At 40.9% G+C, this 16,921-nt stretch overlaps 1 protein-coding gene across 1 annotated transcript in view; it reads right to left on the reverse strand.

Moving 5' to 3' along the window:
• Positions 1–494: 494 nt before the first annotated feature.
• LOC124616485 overlaps positions 495–16,921 on the reverse strand; it is a 97,971-nt gene continuing 81,544 nt past the window's right edge. The window contains exon 3 of the mRNA XM_047144796.1: positions 495–592. Coding sequence (XP_047000752.1) covers positions 495–592 — 98 coding nt within the window. The remainder of the gene's footprint in view (positions 593–16,921) is intronic.

Raw genomic sequence — 16,921 nt, forward strand, 5'->3', positions numbered from 1 at the left:
GCTTCCCTAGCTTCCAAACCCCCCTGATTTAAACCCAAATGAGAATCGGTGGGACTACTTCGATCGCGCTGTTCACCTCATCGCCTCTCAGCCGAGAAACATAGAGCAGCTGGTGACGGCACTGGAGTCGACATGGCTCCATACTCCTGTTAGTATATTCCAGAACTTCACGGCGAGTTTTTAACATTTTTATGCAGCGACAGCAACTGATATTGTTTATATAAGAATATACAGCCTACAGTTGCAGGTTAACTTTATCGTTTACCTAGGTTTCAACGTTATTAATAACATCTTCTTCAGAACATAAAATATTATTTAAATGTTTGCCTACAACAGGCCATGTCCTAAGTCAACTTTATAAAACTTGATGCATAACCATAAGGTTTTGTCACTTATAGTAAACAAGCTGTAGCAAATTCACTTTAAGCCCGTTGTATGGGCCTCGTCGTGTGACTGTCACTACTCTTGGCACATGCGCCGGCTACTCGCTGCTGTCATATACAGTATATAGGTGCCAGCTCCAGCGTGGGACCAGTTCGACGAGGCCCAGCAACTGCAGCGTCCCCCTGAAGACGCTGATTTGAAGATCCAGCTGAAAACACAAGAATAGTATTAGGGAAAACTTTAGTTTTATATTACCCTTGGGTTGTTCCATCTTCCCTTGCCTTTTTGTCACTTCCTCTGGACATCGTGTGAGTCGCTCTTGACCTTTCGTTGTGGTGATCGGAAAAAGCATTTCTCCAACGTTGCTCTCCACGGTGCCTCGACAGGACTACTATCAACCATCACGAAAATTTGTCATGAGTTACTGAGCTTTCGTACACTTATGTAATTGCAGTGTATAAGATCAGTACAATTTTAATATCAGCACAGCTAAAGACAAAAAAAAAAAAAAAAAAAAGATACTTACGCTAAATAATTGTAATAATTGTTGTTGCGCTACAAGAAAACATTATTTCACTCAGTCTTAACACAGGCGTTTATTTCTCCTTTGTATCGCACCTTACTATTACAACTACCTAAGTAACCGGCATTGCCCTGGTATGTATTTATATCGATAATATTAGTAGCTCTGTTTCTACTCCATCTCTCTGTACATCACCTCTGCCCCCTCTCTGTCCATCTCCTCTTCTCAGTCCACCCTCTTGCCAATAGATTTCACAACAAATAAATAACAAATTTAAATATCATGATGGCTTGGCTGATGCGACAGTTTTAAGACTTGAAAAGCGAAAATGTAGTAAGCGATAAAGTTTTCTCTTTCATCATTTTATAGGTGTTGTCAGCGAGAGAAATTTTCGTAACGCTTCGAAATTACCTGTAAAATTTACTGCAGGTCAGTAAGTGCTCTCTTTCTCAGATTCTGGATAGCACTCGGAGTAGCTATACAACATGCGGAGTGTACATTATGCAACAAATAGTGAGAAAATATGGATTAAACCCATTGGTGGTAGTATAAGCATTGTATTCACTATTTTGAATCATATCGCATTGACAAATGAATGCGGTTTCATAATGATGACAAAGTTCAGTCGAAGACTAAATATGTTCTTTTTTTTTTTAAAGAGTAATTTTTTTCTAATTCCCGTAATATACCTCAAATCAATAACTATCTTGCACTTCACACTATCTGAAGTAACCTATGTTCTTCCTCTGGATTCTAGCTATCCCCTTATCAAATATTATCGAAATCGGTTCAGTAGGTTAGTAATAATGAAGTGAAATGTCGTGCATGAGGTTGCAGTTATTCCCGCATCTCGGTGTATATGACGTCATATATCCTGTAATGTGTGTCGTAAAATGACAAAATTTTGCACGTACATTCACTGCTGTATGTAAACACTGTGTGATAAATATGTCGCGGTTATAGTTAGTAGTAAAGAAGTAACAAATTAAAATGTCATGCGTGGTGCAAAAATGAACAGCGAAAGTATAGTAAGCGATAAACATTTTTCAGTTCATCAATTTGCGGGTGTGTCAGCGAGAAAAACTTTCATGAATGTTTAAAATTATCTGTCAAGTTTCTTGGAAGTCGCTAAGTGCTCTCGTTCTAAAATACTGGATGAATAAAATCTGTAATTTTCATCCATACCCTAACCTCTTTGGTAGGCAGGTGGTTCTGTCCAGACGATTAGTGATACGTGTACCAAGTTTGTTTCAAATCGGTCAGGGGTTTCGGAGGAGGTGTGGAACTCACATATATGAGGTGCCCATTGCTAGACTGACAAACCAGTGAACACCACATAAAAATCCTTCTAGTAGTTTTGGAGTTAAGAGTGTTCAGAGAGGTAGACAAATGGACAAAAAAGTTTTAGTCAAAATTAAAAACACCATATATTTTTCTTTCTCTCTCTCGTGACCAGGTTTTGATTAACTAAAGCTTGTAGAGTGCCACTAACATTTCTCAAGTTATCTGTGAAAACACCATGAAAATTCGTGTACCAGTTTTCGACACTTAGCGTTTTCAAAAACAAACATAAACGACAACATTTATATTGGTATTGGTAGATATATTCCCTACTATCTACAGGCATAGCCTGGAAATTTGCTCTTGAGTCAGCAGCTTGTCACTACTTTTATAAATATACGCGGACTGTCATGTGCTACGTTTTGGGTTCTAGAGACATAGCAGAGCTGCATCATGTGTTCCGAAGCGTTGACCTTCCGTGTACTTACTGCCTGTCATTACCAGTCGCAAAAATGTTAATGTTTTTCTAACAGGGTTCATATTTTCTCTTAACTACACGAGAATACAGAGATTCTATTCCCCTCCATGTCTCTGCTGTCGAATAACACGGAGTAGGCACACATTTGAGAAGATCAGATTTCAAATCCTCGCCCAGCAACACCATTTTAGGTTTCCCGTGGTTTCCGGAAAATGCTTACGGTAAATTCTGGGATAGTTTCTTTAAAAATAATATAATCGATCTCTCTCTCGACATTTCCATCTCGTGTTCCATCTCCTATTATCTCGTTGTCGAGGGGACGTTGAACCAAATGTTTTTTCCTTCAGTTTCTCTAATAGGTTTTACGTTCGTTACATATGACAGTAGGATACATCTTCCCGTAGAAATGCGCAACAGGGTCGTCGCTTAGAAATATAAGGTCATAAAATAGCTCATGACTTTTTAGAGGTTGCAGCATTCTACTTTAGTCTTTCTGGCCCTGAGAAGATTGTACACGTCGCACTCTGTAGACAACACATTTCATAGTTATCCACTTCACTAACACATTGCTTTTATAGCTAGAACTATGAACTACCTACATTTACACAAGTAAAATGCAGCCAGACTGAACAATCCCACACTTCCCTCGTTGCACTTTTTCAACCAGTTGTACTACAAACGGCTTTAGAAATATGGCGTATAACAACATACCTTTACCGTAGATGTCCCGACAAGGTTGGTAGTAAATTTTTGTCGCATATGAGGCATTGACGTCATAAAGCTTTACGCTCTGGTTAATATATTAAACTATTGTTAATACGCTTGACTGTAGTATGAGTGACACGTGATCGAATGTACCTAAAGGACGCTGAGTGATTACTGCATTATTTTTATCCTCCCACTGTACTGTAAACAATGTTATATGCCTTAGCGCAGTTCATACATGACATCTCCAAATAAATTCAAACTGATATCGTATCTGCCTGCGCTATATTTTGTTATGCAAATTCAGAGATTTTGTTGGTGCTCTTCGCAGCAGAAGCTGAAAACAAATAAGATTCAGTGTGCTGAATATTTAATTTGCTTATCTGACTGCGTTAAAATTTAAATAAAAATGATTTAATTTGTGAATCTGTAGCATAGGTTATGGAAATTGCTTAGTGAAGAATTCAACATGGACCACGCACACTGGTTGTATATATATAATTTTTTTTTATTCCAGTCTTTGATCACAATATCAGTTCTTATGACGATTACCGTTTTCAGTCAGTAATGACACCATGGTGCAGAAAAGATCTGAGGATGGTCATTACTGACTAAAACCGATCATCGTGAAAAGATCTGATATTATGATCAAAGACTGGAATAAAAAAACATTTGACAGTATTGGATCACTGTTCATATATGCGACTATGTCGCAGCTGGTGAATATACAAGGTGTTACAAAAAGGTACGGCCAAACTTTCAGGAAACATTCCTCATAAACAAATTTGTTATGTGGACATGCGCCCGGAAACGCTTAATTTCCATGTTAGAGCTCATTTTAGTTTCGTCAGTATGTACTGTACTTTCTCGATTCACCGCCAGTTGGCCCAATTTAAGGAAGGTAATGTTGACTTCGGTGCTTGTGTTGACATGCGACTCATTGCTCTACAGTACTAACATCAAGCACATCAGCACGTAGCATCAACAGGTTAGTGATCATCACGAACGTGGTTTTGCAGTCAGTGCAATGTTTACAAATGCGGAGTTGGCAGATGCCCATTTGATGTATGGATTAGCACGGGGCAATAGCCGTGGCGTGGTACGTTTGTATCGAGACAGATTTCCAGAACGAAGGTGTCCCGACAGGAAGACGTTCAAAGCAAATGATCGATGTCTTAGGGGGCACGGAACATTCCAGCCTATGACTCGCGACCGGGGAAGACCTAGAACGACGAGGACACCTGCAATGGACGAGGCAATTCTTCGTGCAGTTGACGATAACCCTAATGTCAGCGTCAGAAAAGTTGCTGCTGTACAAGGTAACGTTGATCACGTCACGATATGGAGAGTGCTACGGGAGAACCAGTTGTTTCCGTACCATGTACAGCGTGTGCAGGCACTATCAGCAGTTGATTGGCCTCCAGATACACTTCTGCGAATGGTTCATCCAAAAATGTGTCAATCCTCACTTCAGTGCAAATGTTCTCTTTACGGATGAGGCTTCATTCTAACGTGATCAAATTGTAAATTTTCACAATCAACATATGTGGGCTGTCGAGAATCCGCACTCAATTGTGCAATAACATCATCAACACAGATTTTCTGTGAACGTTTGGGCAGGCATTGTTGGTGTTGTCTTGATTGGGCACCATGTTCTTCCACCTACGCTCAATGGAGAACGTTATCATGATTTCATACGGGATACTCTACCAGTGCTGCTACAACGTGTGCCTTTACAAGTACGACACAACACGTGGTTCATGCAGGATGGAGCTCCTGCACATTTCAGTCGAAGTGTTCGTACGCTCGTCAACAGCAGATTCGGTGACCGATGGATTGGTAGAGGCGGACCAATTCCATAGCCTCCACGCTCTCCTGACCTCAACCCTCTTGACTTTCATTTATGGGGGCATTTGAAAGCTCTTGTCTACGCAACCACGGTACCAAATGTAGAGACTCTTCGCGCTCGTATTGTGGACGGCTGTGATACAATACGACATTCTCCAGGGCTGCGTCAGCGCATCAGGGATTCCATGTGACGGAGGGTGGATGCATGTATCCTCGCTAACGGAGGACATTTTGAACATTTCCTGTAACAAAGTGTTTGAAGTCACGCTGGTACGTTCTGTTGCTGTGTGTTTCCATTCCATGATCAATGTGATTTGAAGAGAAGCAATAAAATGAGCTCTAACATGGAAAGTAAGCGTTTCCGGACACATGTCCACATAACATATTTTCTTTCTTTGTGTGTGAGAAATGTTTCCTGAAAGTTTGGCCGTGCCTTTTTGTAACACCCTGTATATATGACCGTGCGAACTCATTTTTTAGAAAAGCTTCTGTATCTGTACACAAGAATCGATGTTGCTACCTAATAACCAACAACTCTCATCATTAGAAAGCTATCAGTGTACTACTTGGTTTACTTCATAAGGCGCAGATTGTAACTTAGAATCACTAGCATCACTAGGTATTCAAAGCCACGTGAGACAAGAGCTATCTCCACAAAATATTTTCAAACGTTTCCAGAGTGGCTCAGTTTGGAAGAATCACTGCTCATCGGTGTGTCGGTAATATACGGAGAAACATCACTTGAACCTTACAAGCTACTGTAAAACATACACAAACATCTGAAGAGACGAAACGGTTAAATAATGCAGTAATGGGAAACACACTACAATGTTCCAGGCAGCTCTGATGTTACCCATCAGTTCCGTTTCAGGTTCTTTGGGGTTTCATACAGCAGCGACATAAAGTGACAACATAAGAGAGAGATTCGTCTATCACATTGGATCACTGGCATAAATATCAAAATGGAATTGTTCACCATCGTGATGGAAAAAGTGCACTCGTGGCCGAAACATAGTACTCTCCATGAAATATAAATACCAGGATCCTCCTATAAGTAACGCACCACAATTTTTCCAGAAAGGAGATTTGTTTTATTCAAGATTCCAGTACACCATAGTATTCCCCACTCTTTTGGCTACAGAAACCAGTTTGTCAGCATGATCTCCGTTCTATGCTACGGCCTTACACCACCTTACTGGTAGGGCCTGTATGCCGACAGGGTACCATTCTACTGGTCGACGTAGGAGCTAAAACCTTGCTGCATCAATAACACACCTATCATTCATGTACTGCTTCCCGGAGATTATATCCTTCACTGGACCAAAGAGGTGGAAGTCCGATGATGTGGGATCCGGCCTGCAGGATTCATGAGATACAATAGTCCAGCTCCTCTCACGAGCGAAGACTTGTCTGAGGACTTGCACTGTCACGGCGAAGGAGAAGTTCGTGTTCATTTTTGTGACGACGAACTTACAGACGTCGATTCTTCAATTTCGTGGTTGGTTCATTCGGGCAGGGGACCAAACAGCGAGGTCATCGGCCCCATCGGATTAGGGAAGGATGGCGAGTGAAGTCAGCCGTGCTCTTTCAAAGGAACCGTCTCGGCATTTGCCTGAAGCAATTTAGGGAAATCACGGAAAATATAAATCAGGATTGCCGGACGCGGGTTTGAACCGTCGTCCTCCCAAACCCGGATCTACTGTACTAATCAATGCGCCACCTCACTCGGTTCCAATTTCCTGAGGGTAGCGCAATAGATCGTTGCACTTAGGAGAGGACATCAAACAGAATAACCACTTCAGAATCCCTGAAGACAGTCGCCATAACTTTACTGGCTGATGGTGCGTCTTTGAACGTCTTCTCCGGAGCAAATGTGGTGTGGCGTCACTCCATGTATTGCCGTTTTGTTTCCCGTTCCAAGTGACGACAGTTCGACAAAAAATTGTCACGATCCGCCTCGTAACGCACAAGCTATTCCTCACAGATGGTTCCCCGTTGCTCTTGATGGTCTTCTGCTAAGCGGCGAGGAACCCAGCTGACGCACACTTTTCATTACCCCAAATGGTGGTCGAGTGTACCAGTAATACCAAAAGATACGTCCAGTTGAGCAGCGATGTATTTCATTGCGGTCCGTCGATAACCTCGTACGAGAGTGTCCACACGTTACACCACTACGGAGTCACAGCTGCCAGCCGTGGTGACCGAGCGGTTCTAAACTCTTCAGTCCGGAACCACGCGACTGCTACGATCGCAGGTTCAAATCCTGCTTCGGGCATGGATGTGTGTGATGTCCTTAGGTTAGTTAGGTTTAAGTAGTCCTAAGTTCCAGGGTACTGATGATCTGAGATGTTAAGTCCCATAGTGCTCAGAGCCATTTCTTTAACTCAATTTCGACTAGTCAGCTATTATTAATCACGTTTATGCCAACATTACTCTCAGTAATGGAATTAATTTTAAACGTTCGTGTACCTCTAATCGATCTACTACTGGAAACTCATTGCACTATTTTCTAGTACGTTGTTACTCACTTTCTACTACACCCAGTACACTTAAGATTGAATCACACTATTCCATGCCCGTTTACCATACTCAAACGACGTGTCTCAGGGACCTTAGTGTTTCACTGGTTGGATGGCCGCTCGCAGCCCCCGCCTACGTTCGGTCAGCGCGTCACACGTGCTGCCTCCATCCGTCTCGCCCACACCTTCCCCACCCCCTACATGTCCATGCTGTTTCGCACCTGTGCTTCGTCTAGCCAACCGCTCTCCCTCATGTAGATTATGACGCGCTTCCAAATACTGGCAATAAACACCCCCAGTTGCCTGCATACGAATGGTTAACAACGTGTTCAGGGGTTACCCTGCCTACAAATTCTGGAGAAACCAACATTTGGTTAGGCCTTTGCAATCCCCTTTCCCACGTCCTCTGGATCGCCAGTTTTTCCCAGTGGCAGGAGACTTATCTCCTGACCCTGGCGTGCTTTCCCGGCTACCAGTTAGAGTGTATGATTTACCTGGACTCGTCAAACCAACATATAATGCCAGCGAAAATTGTCAGCGCGACAGTGTTGCTTATTTGCGAGCTTCGCAGGGCAGTGGCTGCCCATCCCATTTCTATTACCAACACTGAGGTGACGGAAGTCATGGTCACCTCCTAATACAGTGTCGGAGCTCCTTTCGCCCAGCATAGTGTAGCTACTCGTCAAGACATGGACTCAAAAAATCGCTCGAAGTCCACTGAAGAAATATGGAGCCATACCTCCCCTACAGCCGTGCATAATTGTGAAAGTTTTGTCGGTTCGGGATATTGAGTACAGGCTGACCTCTCGATTATGCCTTACAAATGTTCGATGGGATTCATGTCGCGGTGCCAAATCACTCGCCTGAGTCCAGAATGTTCTTCAAACCAGTCACGGACAACTGTTGCCCGGCGACAAGGCGCCTTGAAATCCATAAAAATTCTATCGCTGTTTGGGAACTTGAAGCGCATGAATGGCTGAAAAATGTCTACAAGTAGCAAAAGTTAACCATTTCTCGTCAATGACCCATTCAGTTTGATCATAGGACGCAGTGCATTCCACGTAAACACAACCCACACCATTATGAAGCCACCACCAGCTTGCACATTGCCTTATTGACAGCTTGAGTCCATGGTTTCGTGGGGTCTGCACCTCCCTTGAACCTTTTGTCGGCACTTACCAACTACAGTCGGGGTTCAAATGACCAGGCCATGGTTTTCCAGTCGTCGAGGGTTTAACCGATATGCTCTAGAGCCCAGGAGACGCGCTGCAGGCAGTGTTGTGCTTTTAGAACACTCGCATCTGTCATCTGCTGCTGTAGTCCTTTAACGCCAAATTTAGCCGCAGCTTCCCAACGGATATGTTCGTCGTACTTCCCACATTGATTTAAGCGGTTGTTTTACGCATTGTTGCTTGTCTGTTAGCACTGACAACTCCACGCAATCGCCACTGCTCTCGGTCGTTAAGTGAAGGCCTTCAGCCACTGCGTTGCCCATGATGAGAGGTAATGCCTGAAATTTGGTATTCTCGGCACTCTCTTGACACTGTGGTTTTCGGAATATTGAATTCTCTCACTATTTCCGAAACGAATGTCCCGTGCTTTTGAAGTCCAACTACTAGTCAGCGTTCAAAGTCTGTTAATTTACGTCGTGCGACCATAATCACGTCGGAAACTTTTCACATGAATCACCTGAGTACAAATGACGGCTTCGGCGATGCACTGCCCTTTTATACCTTGTCTACGCGATCTACAGCCATTTGTGTATATGAATATCGTCAACCCATGACTTTGTCACCTCAGCGTACTTATTCAACTTAATCTCTAATTCACACCAATTGCTTCCTGTCAAATTCCAGAGGCGCCAGTTAATGCCAGTTAATTCTTCGCCCTTATGGCGACAATGTCTCACAGAAATGCCTACGAGTATTACAATCACCTTTATAAGACTAAGTAGAGAGACAAAACATCTGTTCCCAGGAGAGAGCGTGATAAAATGTTTATGGAAATGTTACCCACAGGGATCCATATGTGACCCAGCGTACCAAGATATAGAATTCAAACATAATTAGGAGGTTACAGGACAATGAGGCGTATGCAGGTATATAACATTAAGATTCTTCCGAAATAGTAACGTCTATCACTGCATCTTGCACCTAAAAAGACGACCAACGCTTTGCAAAATGATAACAGGTTTAGAGATCCACACCTGAAAATATGTAACAGTTGCATGCAAAGGGAGTCTCTCGCAGTGAGTCTGTCACCAGACCCAATCTGTCTTTTTAAGTTAACGGCAGAGTTTTAGCGTGCTCTCGGAAGGGGCGAGCAAGAGAGGTGGTAATTCAAAGGATAAAACAATTACATAAGCTTGACGTAACTATGAAACGAGATAGCCTGAGAAAACTAAATTATTATAGCTCTTTTATTACAGCCTACAGGCGCACTCTTTCCACAAAGCTAATCGGTTTCGTTCAGTTACACAAAATCTTCGGAGCAACTCTAACTGAAGAGCAACCCGTCAGTATCAAGTACTATTCAAATCGTCTATACATTCCTAAGCTAGTAACTCGTGGAGGCTGTTTAATGCACATGTGAATGGGAGCCTTGCAGCTACCGTTCACCCGAAGATGTTCTGTAATTCAACGAAAGCAAGTAGACATAGCACGTTTGTAAAACTATTGATCGAGTGAAGAGTGTGACAATAAACTGAAAGAAGAGATATTACAGGATGAGATTCGGGAATTCACTTGCAGACTTCCTGCATTATATGACAAATAAGTTGCTACGCATTCTGTTAAAGTGAAGATAGCTACTGCAACATTGCTGACAGGAAAAAACTACGCCAGTTAATGAATGAATCAGACTCTGTAGATAGAAGAATCAAGCGAAATTATACAACTGAACTATATGATGTATACAAGAATATTCAGGACTAAGCGAAGCAAAATGTGCGCAGCTCCAAAATCGGGTGTTACCACTTAGTTGTTTACATTTAGTTGTTTACAACGAGTCGAATAACGCAGTGCTGTAGAGAAAGTGCATAGGAAAGGCATAATATAATTCTGGTTTTAAAGCCTTTGGAGAAAAATTAAGTGGCTTTTTTTCCACACCAGTCAGCTTCCAAGTTTCAATAAATTATGTCGCAAGATAGCATCTACACAGATTCTTTTTGTTTTAGAACGTGTTGCTACACGTACAGTACATGAAGCAAGCACGAAAATCTTCTGAGGCAGCAGGTAATGATAGGGTGGGCATAGGTATGATTATTGTTCCAGATTTCACAGACATCTTCTGTCTTTGATGTTAGTGATACAGATCTTAATGACTGTAGGCGAAAAATAATTCGACCAGTACCCAGAAATGATAACTCAAAATTATATGGTCTCTAAAGGCGGATAATGCCTTGTAGTACATTGTTCGTGGACAGCTGAAGGATTGCTTTAAAACTTGCAACACGCACGACATGCTACCTATGTTAGTCAGGCTTCAGAAAACACCATATTACAGCAGCTGCAGTAATCCAAGAGACTAATGACATCGCTCATAAAATGGAAAACTTGAAGCGACCATTTTAACTCTTCATGATGCCCGCAAGGCTTTTGATGGTATTAATTTCGATAAAATACTCACTAAAATGAAACACCTGAATTTCTTAAGTAGTGTAATAATTTGGTTCGACACCTACGATAAAAATTGATGTCAGCAGGTCATCTACGGATCTGATAAGTTGTCATGTGAAGATGTACACCCTGGAATCCCCTACGGATCAGTGCGTGGTCCATTGCTTTTCTTGCTGCATATTATTGCTATTTCAACTATGCTTTATTCCTGTGAATACCATTTATATGCTGACAACGTCAAATTGTATCTTACAGCCATTCACAAGAACATTGTTGTTGAAGTTATAAAGGCACATTTGCATGCCGAGCGTGAGTTCCTCGGAAACGCGAAATATTAATTAAATAAATAATCAGTGACAAATAAATAAAGCCTATGGCACACAACTGCAGCGCTGTGTCGCTGATAAAACAAAAGCACAATTACGTTACTCTTATGTTTTGTTTAAGAAAGGAGAGAGCTCTGGTTGAAGTGGTGCGAGAAGCACGTATTTTATTTTATTGTCTGGCACACCGCCATATTTCATGTTATAGAAGAATACTGCGAGTTGCAACCACACTAGGCACTCGATTCTGTAAAGAATTTATATTTATAAAAGTAAGTAGGATTATGAACTGTAGGCTTATTCATTGAATATATCTGATTTAACTAACTGTGTAACTTTTTTATGTTTAGTAGACAATCACCTCTGTACGACGTATTGGCATGGCTGGCAAATTATTGTAATATTGAGATTTAGATTATGAGTCCGCACCTACCGCAGCAGTCTTTGGAAACGATTTAATTACGAAGTCCGATTATTCAGTTTTATTTCACGGTCAACTACGAGTAACATTGCCTTTACGAAAAAGCCATTGTCAAGCGTCTGATACCGAATAATTAAACGTCCACATTCCAGATAAGCAAATACAATTGCAATCATAATCACCATCATACAGATAGAATAATTAACATATATAAAATAACATTTTTTTTATTTATTTTATTTATTTTATAAAGTGTCGTACACGTCATCTTTCTCGATCTACTTATCCATTTCGCCGGTGCGACCCTGAAACAAAGTACCCTGTTAAACCTGAGTGTAAACAGATGTTAGCAACTACATGCTAACTATTTGCATTGAGGGTAGGTTCTTGTTACAAGACATACTTCCTCTGCACCGCTCCTTACCCTACCAGAATTTGCTTCACCCACACCTTGCATCCCCATTTACAATCAGTAAACCTAAAATGTGTACACCTAGTTTACTGTTTGTGAATGACTTGATTGCTGGTCTTCTTACTTCTGAGATGACAGAAACTGGAAGACTTTAGGCTGCTAGTGATTTCTGTCTCACCACTGCTACTGACAACAGGGTCCTGCAACACTTTAGTAGGCATTACATAGTTACTATCGTGTTGTGCTGTCAACTAGCTGAGAAAACTACGTAGAACTCGGAGAAGGTATTTTCATAACATATTTAAGCGTATGTGACGAATATGTCATTGATCCATCGCTCACAGTACGTGTGTAATAAATGAATGTGTGAGAAAGATGTTGGCCATATTTTCGTTTCATACGCTCTAACTTCTGGCCTGTAATTGAAGAAGTGTCATGGTGATCTCTCCATTGGCAAAAGATTCCGGAAGAAGAAATACCTCAGTTGATTGATGAAAGGAGGAAGTACAAACATGTTTCGGGAAAATCAGGAATACAGAAATACAAGTCGCTGATAATGAAATAAATAGGAAGTGCAGGGAAGCTAGGACGAAATGGCTGCAGGAAAAATGTGAAGACATCGAAAAAGATATGATTGTCGGAAGGACAGGCTCAGCATACAGGAAAGTCAAATCAACCTTTGGTGACATTAAATGCAACGGTGGTACATTAAGAGTGCAACGGGAATTCCACTGTTAAATGCAGAGGAGAGAGCAGATAGGTGGAAAGAATACATTGAAAGCCTCTATGAGGGTGAAGATTTGTCTGATGTGATAGAAGAAGAAACAGGAGTCGATTTACAAGTGATAGGGGATCCAGTATTAGAATCGGAATTTAAAAGAGCTTTGGAGGACTCACGGTCAAATAAGGCAGACGGGATAGATAACATTCCATCAGAATTTCTAAAATCATTGGGGGAAGTGGCAACAAAACGACTATTCACGTTGGTGTGTAGAATATATGAGTCTGGCGATATACCATCTGACTTTCGGAAAAGCATCATCCACACAAATCCGAAGACGGCAAGAGCTGAGAAGTGCGAGAATTATCGCACAATCAGCTTAACAGCTCATGCATCGAAGCTGCTTGCAAGAATAATATACAGAAGAATGGAAAAGAAAATTGAGAATGCGCTAGGTGACGATCAGTTTGGCTTCAGGAAAAGTAAAGGGACGAGAGAGGCAATTCTGACGTTACGGCTAATAATGGAAGCAAGGCTAAAGAAAAATCAAGACAGTTTCATAGGATTCGTCGACCTGGAAAAAGCGTTCGACAATATAAAATGGTCCAAGCTGTTCGAGATTCTGAAAAAAGTAGGGGTAAGCTATAGGGAGAGACGGGTCATATACAATATGTACAACAACCAAGAGGGAATACTAAGAGTGGACGATCAAGAACGAAGTGCTCGTATTAAGAAGGGTGTAAGACAAGGCTGTAGCCTTTCGCCCCTATTCCTCAATCTGTACAGCGAGGAAGCAATGATGGAAATAAAAGAAAGGTTCAGGAGTGGAATTAAAATACAAGGTGAAAGGATATCAATGATACGATTCGCTGATGACATTGCTGTCCTGAGTGAAAGTGAAGAGGAATTTAATGATCTGCTGAACGGAATGAACAGTCTAATGAGTACACAGTATGGTTTGAGAGTAAATCGGAGAAAGGTGAAGGTAATGAGAAGTAGTAGAAATGAGAACAGCGAGAAACTTAACATCAGGATTGATGGTCACGAAGTCAATAAAATTAAGGAATTATGCTACCTAGGCAGTAAAATAACCAATGACGGACGGAGCAAGGAGGACATCAAAAGCAGACTCGCTATGGCAAAAAAGGCATTTCTGACCAAGAGAAGTCTACTAATATCAAATACCGGCCTTAATTTGAGGAAGAAATTTCTGAGGATGTACGTCTGGAGCACAGCATTGTATGGTAGTGAAACATGGACTGTGGGAAAACGGGAACAGAAGAGAATCGAAGCATGGTGCTATAGACGAATGCTGAAAATTAGGTGGACTGATAGGATAAGGAATGAGGAGGTTCTACGCAAAATAGGAGAGGAAAGGAATATGTGGAAAACACTGATAAGAAGAAGGGACAGGATGATAGGACATCTGCTAAGACATATGGGTATGACTTCCATGGTACTAGAGGGAGCTGTAGAGGGCAAAAACTGTAGAGGAAGACAGAGATTGGAATACGTCAAGCAAATAATTGAGGACGTAGGTTGCAAGTGCTACTCTGAGATGAAGAGGTTAGCACAGGAAAGGAATTCGTGGCGGGCCGCATCAAACCAGTCAGCAGACTGATGACAAAAAAAAAAAAACTTCTACCACACTGTGTCAGGACTGACTGCTAGTATTTGGAAAAAAATAAATCGTGATAACGTATGTAATCAGTTAATTACAGAATTTATGTATAGCCACCTCGGCTGCATAAAATAGTTTTCAAGTTGACCATGGTTTCGACAAAACTAAAGCGGTCTTCATCAGAATGAAAATTACATAGGATTTCATGTAATCACACCATAGGTGAAAAACATCTGAGCAAAAATGCTCTTGTGTAATTGAAAATATCACAAAATGTTTTTCACCTATGGTGGTATTACATATAACACTATATAATTTTCATTCTGATGAAGACCTCCTTAGTGCTGTCGAAACCATGGTCAATCTGACAATAATTTTATGTAGACGATGTGGCTATACATACATTCTGTATACATACATACTCACTGAGTTAACACACGGTTGCTGGACTTCAGCCAATAACAATGTTTAAAATTTATGTAAGCAGTGTTACAATCTTACGATAGAGTGATAATAGAATTAACATTTTAAACAAAATAATTTTTATTTGATGACCGGAACACAATGGAACTGTTTTTTTTTTCAGAAAATTACATTTCACCTCTCAGTGGGTAATTACCCACAGATCTGGAACTACTGCTCTAAACATTGTCTTATTGAGAACCACTCAACATTCTATCGGAGATCAATTCTTTATCAGGTATCACTGCCGTAGCTTCCTTCTTGTCATTCCGTAGTCGGTTTACTTTAGGCCAGAAGAGAGCTATATAGCTGTCCTAACGTATACATTCTTTTCTCAACCCTTCCTGTTTATATTTTCTTCCACCTGTGTCATTCAATAATGTTAGCTACAGTTTCCCACTCCTGTTCTACCTTATGTACCCTTCTCCTTCTGTAGTGCTCTAATATATTTCTGTTAAATGTAAATACAATCGACAAGAACATAATCAGGAAACTGGATAACACAATGTTAATAAGACAGTCGTTTCATAAACTCTATGTACTGATTACCATACGTTATCTTCATCATCTTTATTATTATTATTATTATTATTTATTCACTACGTGTATTGAACTTCTCACTCACTGCAGATGTCAAGTTAGATAGATGTAAGAGTTGGCCTGAAAGCCATAATCTATCCATGTGATATAAATCTAAAAAATATATAAGTACAGAACCAGTGCTGCGAAAATGAGTAGTGACGTGGAGATCTACGTAACAGCAAAGATGATATCAGAAATAACGGCAAAGCGGAATTTAATCTTCTGTGGTCATTTCCATCAAATGAACATGAACATGGTAACGAAAAAAATTTTTTAGACTTCTGAAAAAAGAAATATATAGGCAACAGAATATGGAAATAAGAAATGAACTGGAAAGAAACAGCATCAAAGACTCGAAAAATAAACCTTTGTGAGAATAAAATACTAAATTTAGAAGGCTTTAAATGGCGAAGAAACAAGAAACGGAAGCGACAGGGACAGAAGAGAGGAAAACAGAACGTGTGAAGAAGACAAAAGCGTACTGGGAAAGCAGTAAACAATTAGAAAAGAAGAATAATTGAGGTTTTATATGATTCTAGACGATCGGTATGAGGAAAAAGTGTGGTTTATTTAGAAGAACAAGCTTAACTAAATTCATGTGGCAACGTGCTTGTGCGTGAGTTCGTAGTCTTCTGATAATAACACTGGCATACACTTTTCATTGGGTGCAGCTTGCCATATACTTTTATATGAGGAAGATAACGGCGACATTGGTTAAAGAGAGATGAATGTCTCTAGAATATTCCAGGTTATTATAGGAATACGGTTCTCAAAATGAGGATATATTCCATTTCAGGCCGCCGTAAAATATAGAGTTGATGGTAAGGATAATCCGGTAACGTAAAGTTCCAACAAGATGGTTCAGTCGCCAGACACTGGACTTTCATTCGAGAGATAGGAGGTTAGATTCCCTGTTCAGCCACCGAGAATCCCGTTTACTGTGTTTCCCATAAGTCGATGAAGGAAAGTGCCGGGATAGTTTATTTCTAATGATCTTATCGGCAATGGGACAATAAACAATGAT

The sequence above is a fragment of the Schistocerca americana genome, chromosome 5 (assembly GCF_021461395.2).
Source record: "Schistocerca americana isolate TAMUIC-IGC-003095 chromosome 5, iqSchAmer2.1, whole genome shotgun sequence".
Lineage (NCBI taxonomy): Eukaryota > Metazoa > Arthropoda > Insecta > Orthoptera > Acrididae > Schistocerca > Schistocerca americana.